The sequence below is a fragment of the Pangasianodon hypophthalmus genome, chromosome 30, assembly GCF_027358585.1.
Source record: "Pangasianodon hypophthalmus isolate fPanHyp1 chromosome 30, fPanHyp1.pri, whole genome shotgun sequence".
Lineage (NCBI taxonomy): Eukaryota > Metazoa > Chordata > Actinopteri > Siluriformes > Pangasiidae > Pangasianodon > Pangasianodon hypophthalmus.
In genome coordinates, this window is record NC_069739.1 from 8,269,527 (window position 1) to 8,290,071 (window position 20,545).

The window sequence follows — 20,545 nt, forward strand, 5'->3', positions numbered from 1 at the left end:
TTTTCTCTCTCTTTCTCTCTTTCTCTCTCAGCACTGTACTGAAAATGGATCTGTCACTCCATTGGATGATGGACTGCCTGATTTTTACAGCAAGCGAGTTCTACCTGATAGGTACCCCACATACACACACACACACACACACACACACACACACTTTACCAGCCAGACAGATGAGTCTCTAGAGGAATACCGTAGATGCTTTTACTGTAATTACATTTTTTTCCCGTTAAACACATTTCTAATGAATCTGCTCTAAATGTGCCCTACTGTGCCGGCGCACGCTGTTGCCTAGCAACCTGCCAGGCTCTCAGAGTATTCATGTTGTTGCCAGGCAACAGCTGCATGGAATCATGGGGGTTTCTGTGGGCCGATGAGAGCGCGCCATCCCAGATAAATAATGCAGCGGGTCTAAATATTCGGGTCATAAATAGTGATGTTCAACTTTTAAATATTAAACTTTACCTTGTAAGATACATTAGTCATAACGCAGCGTTGGTATCTTACAAGGTTTGAATTTGTTTACAACAAGACCTGGATGTAAATGGCACAATTTTGAAAAGTAAATGCCTAATATTGCAATATTGGCATTTGTGGACATGTTGGTGTAATTTACTGAAAGACAAATCAATTTTTTTTTTTTTCAAATAAATGATGATGTAGCGATTGTGGGTTCCAGGATCTCAGAGACTGTGCATTTGACCAGATTTCTTTTGATTATGCCATCTTGTTGCTCCATTTTCAGAATATTAACATAATAGTATTTATTTGCTTTTGCCAAAATTTGGCAAATTAAAAATGTATTTTAATGGAATTGTAATCACTGTATGATTATACAGTATTGTACAAAATCCTTAGACACTCATTTATTAACACAAATTTTGTCTTAGGGTTTTTAGCTGTGTAAGTAGAAAAGAGCAAATACACTATATTACCAAAAGTATTCGGTCACCCATCCAAATGATCAGAATCAGGTGTCCTAATCACTTGGCCTGGCCACAGGTGTATAAAATCAAGCACTTAGGCATGCAGACTGTTTTTACAAACATTTGTGAAAGAATGGGCCGCTCTCAGGAGCTCAGTGAATTCCAGCGTGGAACTGTCATAGGATGCCACCTGTGCAACAAATCCAGTCGTGAAATTTCCTCGCTCCTCAATATTCCACAGTCAACTGTCAGCTTTATCATAACAAAATGGAAGAGTTTTGGAACAACAGCAACTCAGCCACGAAGTGGTAGGCCACGTAAACTGACGGAGAGGGGTCAGCGGATGCTGAAGCGCATAGTGCAAAGAGGTCGTCGACTTTCTTCACAGTCAATTGCTACAGAGCTCCAAACTTCATGTGACCTTCAGATTAGCCCAAGTACAGTACGCAGAGAGCTTCATGGAATGGGTTTCCATGGCCAAGCAGCTGCATCCAAGCCACACATCACCAAGTGCAATGCAAAGCGTTGGATGCAGTGGTGTAAAGCACGCCGTCACTGGACTCTAGAGCAGTGGAGACGCGTTCTCTGGAGTGATGAATCACGCTTTTCCATCTGGCAATCTGATGGACGAGTCTGGGTTTGGAGGTTGCCAGGAGAACGGTACATTTCGGACTGCATTGTGCCGAGTGTGAAATTTGGTGGAGGAGGAATTATGGTGTGGGGTTGTTTTTCAGGAGTTGGGCTTGGCCCCTTAGTTCCAGTGAAAGGAACTTTGAATGCTTCAGGATACCAAAACATTTTGGACAATTCCATGCTCCCAACCTTGTGGGAACAGTTTGGAGCGGGCCCCTTCCTCTTCCAACATGACTGTGCACCAGTGCACAAAGCAAGGTCCATAAAGACATGGATGACAGAGTCTGGTGTGGATGAACTTGACTGGCCTGCACAGAGTCCTGACCTGAACCCGATAGAACACCTTTGGGATGAATTAGAGCGGAGACTGAGAGCCAGGCCTTCTCGACCAACATCAGTGTGTGACCTCACCAATGCGCTTTTGGAAGAATGGTCAAAGATTCCTATAAACACACTCCTCAACCTTGTGGACAGCCTTCCCAGAAGAGTTGAAGCTGTAATAGCTGCAAAAGGTGGACCGACATCATATTGAACCCTATGGGTTAGGAATGGGATGGCACTTAAGTTCATATGTGAGTCAAGGCAGGTGACCGAATACTTTTGGTAATATAGTGTAATATACTGTCTATTAAGGACCATAGAAGCAAAATGGAAGCTGTTTAGAAGCTGCATGACCTAAGAAGAATGTTCTTTTCTGATTTGGTTTAGTTTATTACTGTAAGTGTCACATATGTTAAGTTAAAAAATGTAGAGTTCACTACATGTATCTTTTGCTGCATCCCAATTCGCCTACTATCCGCCCTAAATAGTATCCGAGATTAGAATTAGTGTGTCCCAAATCATAGTATGTTGAAATAAGTATCCCAAAGGTATCCGGATGGTCTTCTGTTTCCGGTAGATTTTCGAAGTGTGGATCCATGGACACTTATTTCACTAATATTGCCCACAACTACTTGCGTGAAGGAGGAGGAGTTTTGTGATGGTTTGCTTCGCCGAATTCAACCTGCAAACATGGCAGATGAGTGTAATGTCAGTGATGTGTCTTCAGTATTTAAGTGTAGGAACTTATTTTAAGGATTAATGAATGAAGAAAAGCTGAAATGCAATGATTAAGATGATAGTGTGCGTTACTAGGCAACAACGTTCTCCTCCGTTACATGACGTGTTCGTAGGTCCCAGTACTTGCGTACTCTTTTGCTACACACTCAAAAGTATGTACTTTTTCTTCAAAAAAAAGAGTGTAGTATAAGTAGGTGAATTGGGATGCAGCATTTGTTTTGGTCCCGTCATCGATTCTGTCATTGGTGTGTTTCCTGATTGTGTCCACATGTTCTATGTTAAGCCCTTGATTACTTTATCTTCACATTTGCTGTTGTGTTTTAGTCTCATTGCAAAGTCTGAGCCTTAGTTTCTCGTGCTCCATGTTTCCTTGCTCTTAGTTGTACTTCCTGGTTTTGACCTAAGAACACTAAAAGTCTATTATAATTACATTTGTGAATGAGAAAATGAACATGGTTGATGTCAAAAACATGCACAAAAACATTTTTAGCTAATATATTATCTTCTTGCTCGTTCTCTTCCTTTTCTCTTCCTTTTCTCTCTATTTTTTTCTATCTCTTGTTCTCAGTCAGTTATCCTCTCTTCACAAGGCCCACTCCCTCCGACGAAAGAAGAGACGCAACATGCTGGCTATCTTCGGTTTCCGTAGGAACCGGAATTCCACACTGTCCAATCAGGAGTCGGATTCAGTGGGTGTAGCCTGTAGCGAGGATTGTCGGACCGTTGCCACGGCTCCCACTGGGTCAGTCAGCAGTTAGTAATCTAGCAGCTACGCAGGGGGCTAATTTGCTTTAAAATCTGTGTGACCTGTAAAAACACTAAAAATAAAAACTGCAGTTTTCAGCGACATCATTTTTTTTATGAACAAAAGGTCATAACGTGTTGGAAACCACATAGGCACATTTGAGAGATTTGTGTAAATTAGAGATTTTCCCTTGACACTGTAAGGAAAAAAATGGAAGTTGACAACCGTGAGAGCATTTTGTAACTGTTGACAACCGTGAGAGCATTTTCCTTAGGAATTACTGAAGTCTTTCAATGTACTCATTTCCTTGCTGAGAGCTTCACCAAGTTTTCACCTTGGGACCGTGACCTCACATGGGTAGTCTATAAATACTACCCGATACGTTACACTCATCTTCACCAACACGAGTGATCAAGCTATCCTGGTGGTCCTCCACTTCCGTATCTTTCCGGTCTACTTCCTTACATTCTAGACCATCCTTCCAGGGCGGTTTCTTTCTGGGTTCCTTTCCAAGGTTCTACATGGAGTGACTTCAGTGTTAGCAGATAGTATGTGTGTATATATTCTTAGAAAATGGTCAGAAGGGGGTTTCGGCACATGCAGTTATCGGAAGCACAGTAAGTTAATAGGCAGTGTGAAAGTGGATTGGAGTTTTCAGTCTTCTTTAATGCAGGGAAGATAACTCAATAATGCTGTAATGAGAACTAACCTAATAATAAGATGATGATACTCTTTGTTTTCCAATCTGACCCTCCATTTTTCTGACCTTATCCAGGAATGCCCTTGAGAATGTCTACACTCTTCTCCAGCCCCCCAGGATACCTGGTAGAGGTGGCTGCCCAGGTGAAGCTGATGGGAAAGTAGAGGACCAGAAAATGGACGAGGCCAGAGTAGGGATGATGGAGATACGATCTGTCCAGGGAATGCCACTGTCCACATTCAGGACAAACAAACACCCCTTTTACACTGGCAAAATGGTACGGTCCATGTCCACTGCTAACACACTTAAGAAAATGGTTGTCAAGTTCAGAATTGTGGAGCTTTGATAGTTGGTATATAGTTGTTATATGAAGCTTGTGAAATAAGTATGGGTGTTATATAAGAAAAAAAAAAAACGTGTGATGTTAATTACCTTAGTGATTGCTGTGTCATTTTCTTACCATCTGTTAGTGGAATCAAGTGCTAATCCTAATAGTACAATCCCAGCACATGTCTGAGCAGCTGAAGTTTTTACTGTGGCTCTTTGCCAGTCCTGACATGTGAACTGACAAAATTTTAATAACAGGAAAGTTGTCAGTTCATATCACAGTTAGTAAGCAAAAAAAAACTCAAGTATGTATAAAAAACTCAAGTAAGTGCTAGGATTCTGCTCTAATCAGCACATTATTCTCCTAAAACCCCTTAAATCCATACACCTCTTCTACACTGGCAGAATACCAACAATACTTTTGCTGTCAAGAGCATAGAGTTTAAAAATCCCCTGGGGGTCACTTGTTTCTCATAGGTGACCAAAGTCAAAAGGTTAGGAATAAACATGATCAGGCATGCTGTTATAGGAAAATAATCAATGACAGCTGGTATGCAAAATGGAGTTACCACCCCAAAGTCATCCCGAAGTATTTTATTCTTCTTATCCCACAGCAATTTGCCAGCAGTTACAATTGTCCTGTTTTTGTGATTACAGAAATCGGAAATGGAGCCTGACCATGACCCATCCTCAGGAACAGCTGACAGAGAGATCGACAGGCAGACATTACGTCCAGGAGACAGACAGACAAGCTGGGAGGCAGAGAGGCAAAGACAAATCGACAGAGAGCTTGAGTGGCAAAATCTCAGGAAATCTGAGAGTGAGACAGATGGGCAAACTCTGAGACACATAAACAGAGAACTGGAAAGGCAAGCGTCAAGGCAGACAGACAAAGCCTCAGAGAGAGAAGCAGACAGGCAGACCCTGAGGAAGACGGAAAAGGAGCTAGACAGACCAACGTCAAGGCAGATAGATAAGCCTGCTGAGAGAGAGTTAGACAGACACACTTTGAGACAGATCGACAGGGAGCTAGACAGGCAGACCCTGTGGAAGGCAGAGAGAGAGTTAGACAGACAGGCTCTGAGACAGATAGACCGAGAGTTAGACAGGCAAAGTCTATGGAGGGCAGACAGGCATTCAGAGAGGGAGTTGGACAGACACACGCTGAGGCAGATCGACAGGCAGGCCGAGGCTCAACAGAAACAGTGGTTAGATACGCGAAAAGGGGCAGAGAGGAAGTGGGCGGAGCCAAAACAGCAGACGGACACGCAGTGGACAGACCTAAGGCAGGTGGACAGGCAGTCTGAGAGGCAGTGGATGGACAGACAGATAGACAGACATACACACGGGCAGCACAGGATGCCATCCCCCATTGCTGAGAAGGAAATCTGCACAGATGCAGATAAGCGAATTCACTGTGAAGCATCTATAATTACAGACACACACTCTGATTCAGGCTCCTGGGAGCAGCCGATGGAAAGAAGCCCACCCTCAGATCTACAAATGGAACACCGGACTGAGCCATGTCCATCAGACGAGAGATGTAGGGGGATAAGCGCCAGAGGGACATCAGTGGGGCGTCTCATACTGTGCCAATCCAAACCAGAGCCACCTCCGCAGAGCAGCAAGCCCAGCTTAGCCAAACTCAGACAGAGACCTCTGCAGGAGAGCTCAGGTACTGCAACATCTCCTAAACATCTAAAATAAATATTTGTTATATAGTTTTTCAATTATTCTATCCTGTCTGAGTTCCCAAACTGAACAACGAATGTCACGTTGTGCTCATTTTTATTACATTTTTATTAACTGGGAGTGTGTTTTTTATTTGATTTTTTTTTTAATGTGTTTCAGGTACTGAGGATGAACTTGGAGAGAACAATAGTTTCCGAGTGGAAAGGAAAGACAAAGATGGAGGGATGGAGCGAGTAAGAGAAACAGATGCACACCATCCTCCAATACCAGCAAAGGTATGCGGGTATCTGTGGGTGCACATTCTTGGATTGTTCACCGTTTGCAGTTTGTCGTTAAGGGTTCCAGATATGAATTTACAAATGAAATAATATTATTACAGCCTGATGTCAAGCAATGTGTTGAGTTTTTTAAACCTAGAAAATCTGTGCACACAATTTACCCTATTCTTCTACCAGTCATGTTTAGATTTTTATTACATTTTTCCGTAACTGTTCCTGCACTCATATGGGGCAACTGAGCAATATAAACACTCCAACTGTTCTGTCGCATTTAATTGTTTATTGTCTTCTGGTTATCATGCCTAGTACTTAATACTCCTTGTGTGGGTGTTATGTAGAATGCAAAAGAAATATAGCACCCTATTTGAGTGGTTAATACTTGGGTGCTTAATACTTACTATCAACATTTCTGTTAATAGTATGTATTAAGTAATATGCAGTATATTACATTTTACCCTTCTTTTGTACCTCAACTGGCACTTTTACTACCTTTACTATGTTGGAATGCAGATTAGAGGAGCTGGCAGAGGGCACTGGCCAAATGCAAGAGCTGTTAGTGGGAATGCAAAGCATAGTGAAGTACAGAGCTCAAGAATGCGTAGTACAGCTGCCTCACATACAGAGAATCTTGATGTGCCATTAGTGGCTGCATCTCATTTTCTGAACTTGAGGCCACGTCGGAGGACAGTGCCGATAGTATAAAGAAGAAGCACAGCACAGCATCAGCAGCGAATATGGTGCAGACAGGGGTTAAGGTTTCCTTGGTAAAATTAAAGTTGGATGTTCCATTGAATATGGCTGGACAAGTGTCTAATCCACTTCATTGTACATCCACCCAGTATGAGTGGCTGGGCTATTCCACAATTTACCAGTTTCATTGATTCAGCTAATTTAAGCCGCAATTTGATAAAAGGACAGCTACAATGACGGATGCAGAAAAAAACATGTCTCCGGTTAAATCAGTGTCGCTGGTCACCTCTTTAGTCGTGCAGGCTGATGAAGCTTTGTGTGTAAAGCCTCACTGCACATATAAAAGAGCTGACATGCTGGTTTGTAAAGCATATGAGACTCTGGCAATTATAAGTTGTATCTCCAGTACAGTGGCAAACTCACTACTGGCTGTTAAGGAAATAATGCCTGCAGCAAAAGCTGCAAGGGCACAGAGATCTTACAGACACTATTTCAAGCTATGAAGGCCATATCGACAGGATGCGGCAAAGATGCTGCGCCAGGTACTTGTACAAGTCTTGTACAAGGTACTTGGTACTTGTACAAGTCTTTGGTGCACGGGCCCAGGAGGGATTAATTGATCCCCTCCTTCTGTCTAAGACAAGAGTAAAACACATGACACTCTAGATACTCTAGGTCTGCTCCAAAAACATTGTTCCATTAAGTTACAAAGATTGCAACAGTGGATTTGCAGGAGCTATGTATGATACAGTGGGAACCACATTTGTGCACCCCAGAACCCCAGAACACAAAGACGGTTTCATGCCAGAACATTGCATGATGGAGCCTCTAACAAAACTGCTGGAGGATCCAAGTCACTGTGACACAGCAGAACACACACCTTGAAATTATGGATAGTAGCCCTGGGAGTGACCCCAGCATACTGGGCTGTTTGCAAGGGGTCATAGATAGATTGATGGTTTGACTCCAAACTTTCAAACTGTCCAACTGTCTGTTTGGTGATCCCACAGTGGGATTTGGATTTGGAGCAGTTGGAGCAGTTGGTGCAACTTGCCATATGAATCATTGGAAGATGCAGAAAATAAATTTCACTGCCTTATTACTTGCCATTACTATGAGACCAAGCTTCAAACCCAGCACTCTTACCAAAGATAATAACAGCACATTATAGCACTAAACCTATAGACCTATCTGCCCTTGCAGATGAGAGTGTGCCCTGGCCAGCCTTATGTCAAATGGGAGCTCTCAAGTTACAAGAGCTGGCCAGATGTTTGTTTGCTTTGGGGAAGACCTTAAGGGGCCTGTCTGCTGTCTAAAGACAGGTTAGCCCATTGGGTAAAGGAAGTGATTGTGCCAGGATGCTTGAACAAAGTGCCATTTGACGAGTGATATGGGTACATCCTTGAAGGCTATAAGAGGAGTGTCACTTATGGACCTTATGAAGCAGTGACATGGAGTTCATGGTCTAACTTTACCAGATTTTATAGCTTGAATGTTGCATCATACCAACCCATGTGCTCTGTGGTAAATTTGAGTGATCTTTACCCTCAATAAATACAGCATCAAGACTTTACAGTATTAGGACCAACTCTTATCCTCAATAGAGTACAGAACAGTATAGACCTTGAAGACACTATAGGTTTGCCTATAGACTTAATCACGCGTTATGTTTAGCTCTCACTAATGCTGTGCTACCAGACTTTAACTTCTTGTTTAATATACAACACATGTATTAACATCTAACATCTGACATAGTGAGTGGAATTTGGCAGTGTGTAAAATGCTATGTTAACTGATTTTGATGTCATTTTCTCGACTGACTCATAGCCAAAGACTTCTCCGTATGTGCTCTCACCCACCGAATCAACCAGTGATAGGAAGATCCTGCCAGCTACACCCCCAGCCTCCACAAAACCTACCTTAGGGCTGACTGAACGGTCCCATACTCAAGGTCTGACTTTGTTTTTGTTGGCTGATATTATGTTTAACCTTGATTATAATTGTAATCACTCACTGCTAACCGCTAATATGGAAGTATTTTGAAGTATTTTACTATCTGGATAGTTCTTTCATTATTAAGGAATCCTGAAGGAATCCTGGCTAATATGTAGTTCAGCACCATAAGTAAATAAATACTTGATAAATATATATATATCTAACTGAAGTGTATTACGTTAGTTATTAAATATCAGTGTAATATTTATAACTAAATGAATCCTGGGTAATTAGTAGTTCTGTGTGTATATGCATGGCAAGCAGGTGAGGAGTGTGTGAGACCGCAGGCTCCAGTCAAACCACAGAGGAACAGAAAAGCTCTGTCCTGTGACACAGGTATGTTGTTTGGTTTTGTACACGCACACACACACACACACGCACACACACACACACCTGTTCATCTTTATCTCATTTGGCACCATGGCTCATTCTATGTTTGTGTGATGTACCTGTACACACACCTATAGGACACATTCACACCTGTACCCCCACTCACACACTCCTTTCATATTGAAGACAAAGATTTTGTATTGCTTTTTTTTTAAATTCTTGTCATTCTTGCTGATTATTATCATTATCATTGTCATCATTAGGCTTTGTATGTTTGAATTAATGCACTCCGTGTGTGTGTATACATGTGTGGTGTGTTTGTGTATGTTTGTGTGTTTAAAGTCAGATGTTACTCATGTCCATGTGTAAGGTTGTATGTGTAAAGTGTCCTGACCTTGTCCTTGTGCGGTGTTTGTTGCTACAGGCACAGACAGGGACAGCCCTAATAACCTGGAGAAGCCCCCAATCCCTCGCAACCCCCCTGTGAAAAAACCTAGAGCCCCCCAGAACAGAAACCAATCCCTGGACCACCCTGGTACTGTGTGTGCGTGTGTGTGTTTTTTGCGTGTGTGTGTCTATCTGTCTCTCTCACTTTCCCTCTCACACACACACAAACGTACACATCTGCTCTTGCAAAAAAATGATAAATTGCTTCTGATAAATTGATTTCACATTCAAGCAGAACAATTCACATTCAGATAATATTCTCACATATTCAGACAAAAAGCCTTGTGTATTCTTCTAAAAGCTGCCACATACAGTGAGGGGAAATAACACTTCTGTGTTACTTACTATACATGTTTTTGGAATTTAATATTTTTCAGTGCATTTATCCACTTTAAATATATAAATGTAAAAGTGGAACCTGTTTTTTATTGCACATCACAGAGGCTCTGTGGCTTACTCGTCATTTCAATAACCTTAGTATTTTTGAAATTAATTTTTCACAATTTTTTTTGTGAAATTAAGTTTTCTTTGAGAAAAAAAAATGCTGCTATTCTTTTACTCGCTGTTTGCCAAATATGTGGCTTGCATCTCTACTTTAAAGCATCACCACAAGAGTTCTTGTTTTGGCCTATTAGCCTATCTATTGTTCGAATGATATTCGGCACAACCCTTCATCAATGTTTTAACAACGTTTCCTTAGCTAATTTGTTTAATTTTTTTTTTACGTTTTACAAATCAAGTTTGAATAATGTCCTTGTCAGGTGGAGGAAAGGGCTGCAGGTGCAGGTAAATCCTTTTACTTAAAAGACATGCAGACAGATGCAAAATGTAACACAAGAATGTTGTAGAGCAAAGACACCTTCAAAAATAATGAAATTAAATGTTTCTCCATCAAAAAAACACTATAAAGAGCAGTAAACAGTAATAAATGAAATAAAGTCGATATTTGGTGTGACGATCCTTCACTTTAAAAAAAAAAAGTAGTCTCAGGTGCAGTTTTATAAGGACATGAGCTGTAAGTGTTACTGAGCATCTTGCAGAAGCAGCCACAGTTCTTCTGGAGACTTTGACTGTCGACTCGCTTCTTATTTCTGCAGCGAAACCCAGCAGCCTTCATTATGTTTTTTGTCTGAAAAGTGTCTCTTATGGAATCTGCTGCTTTCTTTACTGACATACAAACATTCTTCTGTAACATTTAATTTTGTGTTGGAAAACTGATGTTTGGAAATCTAAATGTTTTTGTACTGAATCAATAATGTAGAAATCATAAAATAAAAATCTATAACAAAGTTTGTACTAAAAAAATAAGGTGCCTAAAACTTTTGCACTATATATATATATATATATATATATATATATATAGTGCAAATGTTGTGTGTCATAGGTTCCTGTTTACAAAATTGCACTTTTTGCCTATATAGTATACAGTTATTGAAAGAGAAATTATATATAATTGCATTACCTCATGTCATCCAGGTAGTTCCTCTCAAGATTTTTTCCTTGCCACTGTTACCTCTAGCTTGCTCATTAAGAATACATTTATAAATTTAAAATTTTTATTTTAATTGTCCATTGTTAAAAGCACTATACAAATAAAATTGAATCAATTTAATTGAGTCCAGATGCAAACAGTCAGTAATCAGGTGAGTTGGAGCGTGACAGAGTGTGTGGCTGGGGATTCGTTGTCTGTGGTGGTAATGTTTGTAGGCCATGGTGCATTCTGGGAACTGGAGTCCAACGCCAAGTCCGGCGTCGACATGACAGTCTCTCTGAATGAGAGTTGATTTTTTTTATACTTCAAAACTCAAATCCCTACTGATTTATTCATCCGTTTTTGAATGAGTCGTCTTGTGAACCCTGTATTAACTTGCATGTTTCAGTAACCACTGAGTGGCCTGTGACCACTGAGAAGGAAATCACATTCTACTCAATGCTCTCTTCTCTTATAAACTAAAAATGCTGAGCGTAGAGTTTGAATCCAAAATGTATATAATCCAGAAGTTAATTAGTGTTTAGGTGTGCAACTGACAACAGGATGTCTTCCCATAGTGGCCACTTGTATTTGTAATTAGACTTGCTGTGATTAAAATATTCTGGAAGAACTGATTCCTCTTATTGCTCTTTTTCTTTTTTCCCCTTTATTTCCTTCTCCCCCATTTTTCACTCCCACTTCATCCCTCTCGCTGTCTTTCTCTCTATATAGATAGTGTTGGAGCGTTGCCTGGTAACAGTGAGCCCTTGTGACCACTTACCCACTGATGGCTGACCAGGAGGTTGTCATGACAACAGGGATGATGATGATGATGATGATGACGACGATGACGACGACGACGACAATGATGATGATGATGATGATGTTGATGGTGATGACGATGATTGTGACCAAACACTCTTAGAATCAAGATCAAATAAAATAAAATAAAATAAAATAAAAGGTGTGATTGCACCGAGATCAGAACTGTGAGACTAACCCCAAAAAGAATGTAGGAAACGCTGGCGATAGCATTTATGTAAAGCGATATGCACTCGAGACATGTATGAATGTGTACTCGCAGTTTTTTTTTTGTTTTTTTTTACATGCATCGCTATCTTTGTCACACTGAACGGTGTCTCATATAAAAGATTTTAACAATTTTCAGAATTATATGTTGACTAAAATGCTTGCAACTCAAATGCTAGCTTACTATTGCTAGGGGGCCAAGCACCAAAAATAATGATTTATTATTATTATTAGTATTATTATTATTATTTAATACCAAAAAAGAATAACAATAATAATTGATATTTTCTTTCATTTTTTTTACAGCTGTGTTTACTTGAAATGGAAAAAATATATTTGTATTTGTTTATTAAAAAAAAACTATAGATATTACGTAGTTTGCGCTCACAGATTATGTCTATGACCGCTATTAGCATTCTTTGCTATGGGATTTGATTTGTTGATATTTATGCCTATCTGCTTTCCTGAGCTGATGTCTAATATATTTTGTACAAAATGAGGAAGTTATATATATATATATGAATTAAAGACTTAAGTTGGGAATCCTAAGAGTATATCATTGTTTCTGGCTAGCACTCATGGGTAAGAAACATATTAGGTATGTTATTTATACATTTAACTTGTTCATCATCAGAATAATAAGGCATAAATAGTGATTGATATGCAAACTGATTGGTTTAAATGAGATATATTTAAAAGACGAATAATGTATATAATGATCATGAAGACTTGTGCTTGTTTCAGATACTGTAGAAAATCCAGGGCTTCCCCTACACTGTACAGGAAATATCTGCATTCATAAAAAAGAGGGTTCTTCATAGCATTTTTTATAGATAAGGGTTCCTAAAGGATTCTAGTTTAGAAGTGTTCTGTGCCTGTTACAATAGTGCCTACAGTAATCCTGAATCAGTTGAGCAAAGAGTTAAATTAACTCTATAGTTGGGCAAGGTGAATAACACAACCACAAGGGAAAAGTAAGAGTATCTTCATCAAACATAACGGAAAGTCAAATCCCCATAAGCAGTCTAGCTCACTTGGCCAACGTATGTTTAAGGTGCTCAACATGGACCAAACTAGGTTCTCTGAGGTATTGAATTTTGTACACCTTATGTACACCTTCCACTTTTCTGGTAATTTAGTAGCAAACCTAGCATCAGCCTGAGGCAAACCAGAACCTACTGCCTCTGGATGCACTGGTATGCCAGTGCTCTGGATTAGGTGGCTGGCTCTAGAGGTCCCTTGAGTTTTCTCCCCAGAGCCAGCTCAGCAAGTGTGAAACCAATGCTTTCCTGTCATGCAGTCTTAACAGCAAATCAGAACTCTGGTCCCATAAGCAATAATACAGGCAATCATAGTTTTAGGGTCCGATTGATGCATTTGGTTAAATTGGTTTGTGAATGGTAGGCAGCAGCTAGTCTTTGAACAAGGCCTTGATAGGCTGGTGTACCCAATCATGTGAAGATCCTTGATGAGGATCTGGGCTATCTGTTGAGCTTTAGTCGTATGAAAGGGGGCACATCTTATACCACTTGGTGCAATAATCCACAACCACCATTAGGTGTTCATTTTCACGTCTAGTTTTTAGTGGATCCATAAGATCAATATTCAATATATACCCATGCTCTCTCTCCCCTCTGATAATCACACTAGCTGATCGTACGTCTATGAGCTTATATATGCGGAAGAGGGCAGACAGTTCTTTCCTCTGAGTGTGCTACACTGCCCAGTGACACAGCATGAGCAGCAGTTGGCTTCATGTGTCTCTGAGGAAGCATACATATGTTGTTTGTTGGGATGGGGGGAGTGTTGGATTGGCAGATAACATCATGGGCATACTGTAAAAAAAATGCTTTCTAAAACTATGTTGGTACCAAGACTTGCAAGGTCTGACCCTGCTGTAGGTCTGATACTGAGCAAAACAAAACTTGGATCTTTAATTGCTAGTCGATTATCTTAGTACATGGGTCTTTTTTTGTGGCCTTTCCATTAAGAGTAAAGAAATGTCTGATTCTTGTATCTATGTCAGTAGCTATTTCAGCCCAGTCCACTGGAAGGTCATGAAATGGTTTGACGGCCCATAGTGTTTAGCAGTGACACAGGTCGAAACCAAGTTTTGAAATGTTGTCCTTCCAGATACACTCTCATTTATATTTGTTACATTTACAGCAATGGGCAGATCCCTAATCCAGAACTACTTACAAAATTTCTTTGTAGTGTCCATCAAAAACATATTCTCATGTTTGAACAAATAGGGCATGATCTAAGGATACTAAAACCTTGTTAGAGAGGAGTTAGTACAGCTCCCCGATTTTTCAATATCCCACATTACTGCTAGATTGTAGTTCTTTTCTGTAGTTCTTCCTCCAAAATCCTGGATGCACAGGCAATGACGTATTCTTATTCATTCACCTCTTAAGTGATTATGACCCCTAGTCCATGATAACTGTCTGGACCTGAAAGGTTCTGGTGAAATCTGGTAGAATCAGTACAGGGGCTGTTGTCAAAGCCTGTTTAACGTCCTCAAATTACCCCATAAAATTCTGCACTTCCTTGATAGGTCCAGGTAAGACCCACACTGAATCTACTTTGTTGGCCCAGTTCGTATGCCATCTCCGGAAAGCCGTGGTTCAAAAAGGGTTACTTGAGGGTAAGGGTAAGGTTGAGGGTAAGTCCTGCATTATGGAGACATTCAAACACTTCTTGAAAGTGGACAAAGTGCTGTTTGGAATTTTCTCTTAACTTTGCTCAGGACTTGTCTCCACCAGACACTGGAAGGAAGATGTGGCATTTTTTGAGGCAATGGGAAGAACAGAAAACTCAAACAACCCTTGACAGATTGGAGGCAGTAATGCATGCACAGTTGTGGACCAAAAGCGGTTCAAAAATCCCACCTTGTCAATGGATTTTGAGTGGAACCTGCGCTTTTGTGACGTCCCACCCAAGTCAATAAAGTGCATAAGTTTATGAAAATTGGAACAGTGTGCAAATGTTGAAAAATGGGCAAATAGACAAACACCAACATAAACCAGCAATTTACACTTGTGTCAGTATGAAAACAGTGTCCAAATGTCTTGCTATGGCAGGGTTACTATCTATATTTATTTATTGCAAATCAAGCGAAAGTTTTGTCAGTTTTGTTCATAAAATATTCACATTGATAGGCTTTCCAACAATACACTGTATGTAGTTGAGTACATTTAAATTGTTTAAGGTATGAATGTAGATTGCCTTTCTTCATTTCAGATCATCGTTTACTAGGTTTAAGGGCCTTGAATTCCTGGACCTCAAGCATTCCAAATATGTTGCGAAGCCTAAACCTAGACACCTTAAATTTTTATGGTTCTGTGGTGCTGTAATCAAATGGCCAGCTTAAACAATCCTGATTGTATCATATTAATTTGTGTAAATATAAATGTAGTTAAAATCTACAGCAGCATGTTCCTGAAGACATGTGGACTTTAATAGCTGGTCCTGAAACCAAATATACCACATATCTCTGTTACACTCTGTTTGCAAAGACATACTCTTAGAGATCAGATATAAAAGTAGCACTATGATCTAGCTGAAACAGTGATAAGAGTCACTTTATTATCGCCATACTTAGAACATACTCAATATATTTTTTTTGCTTCCTTTGTAAACTTGATGAAAATATTAGCTAACTTTCAGGTTAGCGCTGAAACAAGGCCATGCACTGTTTTGATAATCTGTGGAGAAACCAGTAGGGGGCATCATACACCAACAAAGAGCATTTAGACTGTGCGCTATCTCACTATCCCACACCAAAATTCAAGCTAACATGAACATATACACACACGCCAGGAAGCTGTCGTCTAGCAGTCATTCTGCATGTTGTTAGGAGCAATCAAGCAGTGATCCCTTTTCACCTGGCGATGTGATGAGTCAGTCGTAGGAGGAGATAAAGACCACCGTGACTGTGGGGTCCCTCTGCCTCACTCTCTCTCTCTCTCTCTCTCTCTCTCTCTCTCTCTCTCTCTCTCTCTCTCTCTCTCTCGCTCTCTTCACACTTCTTGACAAGGTTTGAGTGTGTGGGGGTTTGGGTATGCAGTTAATTGCTGATTGGTGTTCACAGGCTTCCAGTAACTAGATTAGACATAGTTCAGTACTGCTGGATTGACTAGATTTGTGGTAACAAATTTTAAGCTTTATATATTTATATCCAATAATAACTTACTTTGTATTTTGCAGTATTACACATAAACCTAAAATTCCTATATATTATTTGACACTCTGCCAATGGTGGTTGAGCATTATGTGTAGTTGTGAGTCTGTTAGAGACAACATTAACGCAATATTAAATAAACCCGGTCGTACAGTCCATTTTTAACTCAGTAAACAACCCAGGACTGTCCATGTGTCCATACGTTCCTAATCTAAATGATAGCACATTATGAGCCTGACATCTCTATTGCAATATGGTTACAAAAGCGCACACTGGCTGTGTTAATGTCTAGAAGAAAAGGAGGCCCATCATTAAACCCCTGACCTGTGTGGGCAAGTTTGAGCTGTGAAACATGAGATGTGGGTGAGATATGATAACGATCCAGCATTTATAACGATATGACTGTTCAATATTTGAAGCGACTAATAAACGTATTTGTTAACCTTCTGGAAAGATTTTTTTTTTCTCTCTGCTGGAAAAACATGCTTGTGGATGGTGTAGCTGTGTGCAGCAGTGGGCTGTGTGTGTGGATGTTCTGGTCCATGTCTCTTTGTTTTTCCTCATCTTGTCATCCATAGCCAGGACTTAAATATGAAAATATATAACATACTGAGGAAAGCAGACAAACTGATCAAAGAATTTTGTGCATATTTAGGTTTTTGGGAATTTGGAAAGCAGAGCATTTGAAATCATTCAATATCCTGGCAAAAAAATCTCCACCTGCCCATTAGCAATGCCAATAGCTGCAGGTATTAGAGGTGATGGATGACAAATCTTTAAGACCTTGATAAGCAGTGTTGTCTCCCAGCGTGTCTCCCAGAGTCACAGACTACAACCTCATCACATATTTATATACAATATACAGTACTAGACTGTCATTATTTCAAAGCTTGCTATTGTCTCGTTTATATATCATCATATTAGTCTTTTTAATTTCCTTCTTCAGTCCACATTTTCTATCTCTGATTTTTTTTTTTTTTTTTTCATATTTAAAGGCAGGACCTTGTGTTTAATGGTGGTGGTCTAAACTTTGTTGAAAAACCCGTCTCAATTCTGTTTAAGAAAAATCTGGCAACCTCAACCCTCAACTACACACAGGTAATTCATGTAATCTGAATGGTCTTTTCAGAAAATCAACTTAAGCATGTGCGTAGCTCATCTCTGAATACAAATTTCTCTCCATGTAAATAGTGACGTAAATTTCAAACTTGTCACCGACTCATGATTGTGAATGAAACTCGACTGTTTGCAATCACACTACTGCTTTTAAGTAACCAAGTGTCAGGATCCCGGACTTGTTATTTTGTATTTTGGCCACTAGACGTCCTCATTGTTCCCCCATGTTGTATTTTGTGTGTCTGTCATTAGTGTTATTGCTACCACCTGTGTCTCATTCCCTTGTGTGTATATAAGTTGCCCTGTTTCTTAGTTTCTTAGTTGTGTTAAGGCCAGCCTTTTGTGGCTCGTATAAGTACCACTTTCATTCTCACCTGTTGTACTATTGCTACTGTTTTGTGATTTTAGGATCTTTTTCTGTTGGACAACTTCTCTGAGGAGATATTTTGCCAATTTATTAATTTTCATATTAGTTTATTTCTTTCGATTAATTGACAGAACCTTGTGGATAACCTTTGCATCTTGTTTTTTTGCCTTTTTCCTGTGATTACCTTTTTTGATTTGGATTTTTATTAAACTTTCTGGAACTTTTACAATGTTTTGAGTTCGTCTTTGCTATTTGGTTCGTCACCTCTCCTGTGGTTCACAGATAGTGTCCGATGCTAACGCCACCGACCTGAGTTCGAGTCCTGGCCCTGACGCTAGGGCTCTCAGTGGTCCTTTATAAAGTCTTGCTCCAGCATTGTCTCAGTGAGGAGTCCATCGTTAATTAGTTGGCAGGAACTGACAGAAAAGTCTGTTCACATTGAGAATGTACTTAAGGTGATGCAGGTTAATTGTGTAACTCCAGTGACCCCAGTATGCTTTTATCCATCGTTGGAATAAAGTTTCCTATTATCGTTCATCTCCATGCGTAGGTTACTGTGGCCATAATAGTCTAATTCGACTGATTTCTCTGTCTCGCTCATTTTAAGATACAGTAGTTGCTACGAGTTCAGTAGTTCATGGCTACGAACTAGATCTTGAGAAACTCATTCTTCATCCTTCTCTCATGGCCTCAGTATATTTATATGTGGCCATGCGTTATTAAAAAAATTAACTACCATGTCAGTGGCTCTGTAAGCTATTGATGATATGAAGATATTAAGAATGTGATTAAAATGAGAGTGTATAAGTATCAGATTCTCAAACTGTCGGAAGTGTGAAAATCTGTGGTTTATATATAGAATCTGTAAAAGCCTGTCATGTTGAACGAGTTGTTGTTTAGGCATGCATTAAAAATAGCCTTGTAAAAGATTTTCAAATTGCTCTCTGTAGCAAGTAATACCAGTTCCTTATTCTTACTGTTTTTTATGTGTTTTCCAATACCAAGCTGTTCTCAAGGTCCTAACTGGTAATTTTCAAACTTTTCAAACTGGAAATTCCTTCTAGGAGGCTTGGGATGGGCTTCTCACCTCTGAACTTAGCAGGTGACATCAAATCAACATGCACAGCATTAGCAGCGAACTTATCTTTAAATAAGTGATGCTATATATACAAGTACTTACTTGAGAGCAAACAACATATGGACATATTAGATTGTGAAGTCTATAACATCGACTATACAGTTCACTGTTTTGTGGAGGAAAATATATGTTCCTTTTGCTAACAAAAGACACAGCGTCCATGTTTTTTTCCCACTTTGCAGCTTGAACATGACGTAATTCTGAGCTCCGACTTCTCACTTCCAGGTTAACTCGAATGCACCATTACAGCTAGCAAGTAAATGCATAAGTAATTTGTATTTACATATTGACATAAATACAGATTTATGTAGTTAATTTACAGTTTACTTACATATTCTATATTTTCATAGAATTTTCATTATAATTACATTTGAAGTATTAATGTACATATTTATACAGCATATTAGTTACATGTTTGTTACTCATATTGTGCTATCAGTGAAGAAATCTGTAGTGGAAATAGGTTAATCAGATAAATATGAGAGTCAAAGAGATGTGTTCACACTGAAAAAGCACACATCAGATCAGAGGATGTGATTTCACATGTGTAAATATCACATGCAAGGAGTTCTCAAGTGATGCAATGGAAAAGGGTTCACCCTCTGGTCAGGAGATTGTGATTTCAAATCCAAGCAATGTGACAGTTATCCATAGAGAAGAGCCAAGGAAGCAAAACTGGCTGTGCTCTCTGGGTGGGAGGGATGGCATTGTTTCACACTAGCAAATCACGGGCGATTGTGAGTGGAATGTATGCAGAAGAGGGCAGATAGCGTTTTCCTGTAAGTGCGTTATGTTGTCCTGTGACGTAGCATGAGCAAAGCGATGCATCTGGAAATTGGCAGGTGACTATAAATAAATAATATAAATAGCATCCATTCTTCTACGAGTGTGACCAGTTGTGTGTGTGTGTGTATGTGTGTGTATGTGTGTGTTTTTGTGTGGGTATGTGTCCTTGTTACAGAAAGTGTGCATGAGCATCATCAGACAAAAGAAAAAAGGAGCAGTGACCCATTTAGAAAAAAAAAAAAGGCAGAAACCTTCATGCTAGTAATTACTTAGTGGTTACTTAGCAACATGATTTCAAATTCTAAAGAAGGACAGGAAAGAGGAAGAGTGCAGGATAAACATGAGTGGGTACAGAGATGGCGCGAGGGATGAAACGTCGAGTTTCTCAACAAGTGTGTCCTCCTGAAGTTATGAAACACTGCTGGTACAGACTATTCTGGACGGAGCGTATTTCTGTCGGGGACGTCTCCAGAAACGTCACGGCAACCTGCCGAAAAATCAAGACACAGGGCACCTAGTGATTCATATGACAAGCTAATAAGATACTGGGGCCTGTCAAAGCCGTGAGCCGTGAGTCATACTCTGATGAGGCTGCAAAAGGAGGAATCGGACATGAACGCAGGAGCCCTGCTGTGT

The 20,545-nt window shown here is 39.9% G+C and overlaps 1 protein-coding gene across 2 annotated transcripts in view; it reads left to right on the forward strand.

The window, feature by feature from the left end:
- LOC113529075 (capping protein, Arp2/3 and myosin-I linker protein 3) overlaps positions 1–15,344 on the forward strand; it is a 66,983-nt gene extending 51,639 nt beyond the window's left edge. The window contains exons 32-40 of one of the 2 annotated variants that reach the window (XM_034301830.2): positions 32–111; positions 3,184–3,357; positions 4,136–4,337; positions 5,045–6,062; positions 6,239–6,354; positions 8,875–8,998; positions 9,307–9,378; positions 9,797–9,907; positions 12,023–15,343. In XM_034301830.2, the coding sequence (XP_034157721.2) occupies positions 32–111; positions 3,184–3,357; positions 4,136–4,337; positions 5,045–6,062; positions 6,239–6,354; positions 8,875–8,998; positions 9,307–9,378; positions 9,797–9,907; positions 12,023–12,063 (1,938 nt within the window). In that variant the 3' untranslated portion in view covers positions 12,064–15,343. Of the gene's footprint in view, positions 1–31; positions 112–3,183; positions 3,358–4,135; positions 4,338–5,044; positions 6,063–6,238; positions 6,355–8,874; positions 8,999–9,306; positions 9,379–9,796; positions 9,908–12,022 lie in introns of both variants that reach the window. The other variant, XM_034301831.2, reaches the window with a different exon arrangement.
- The last annotated feature ends 5,201 nt before the right edge of the window (positions 15,345–20,545 follow it).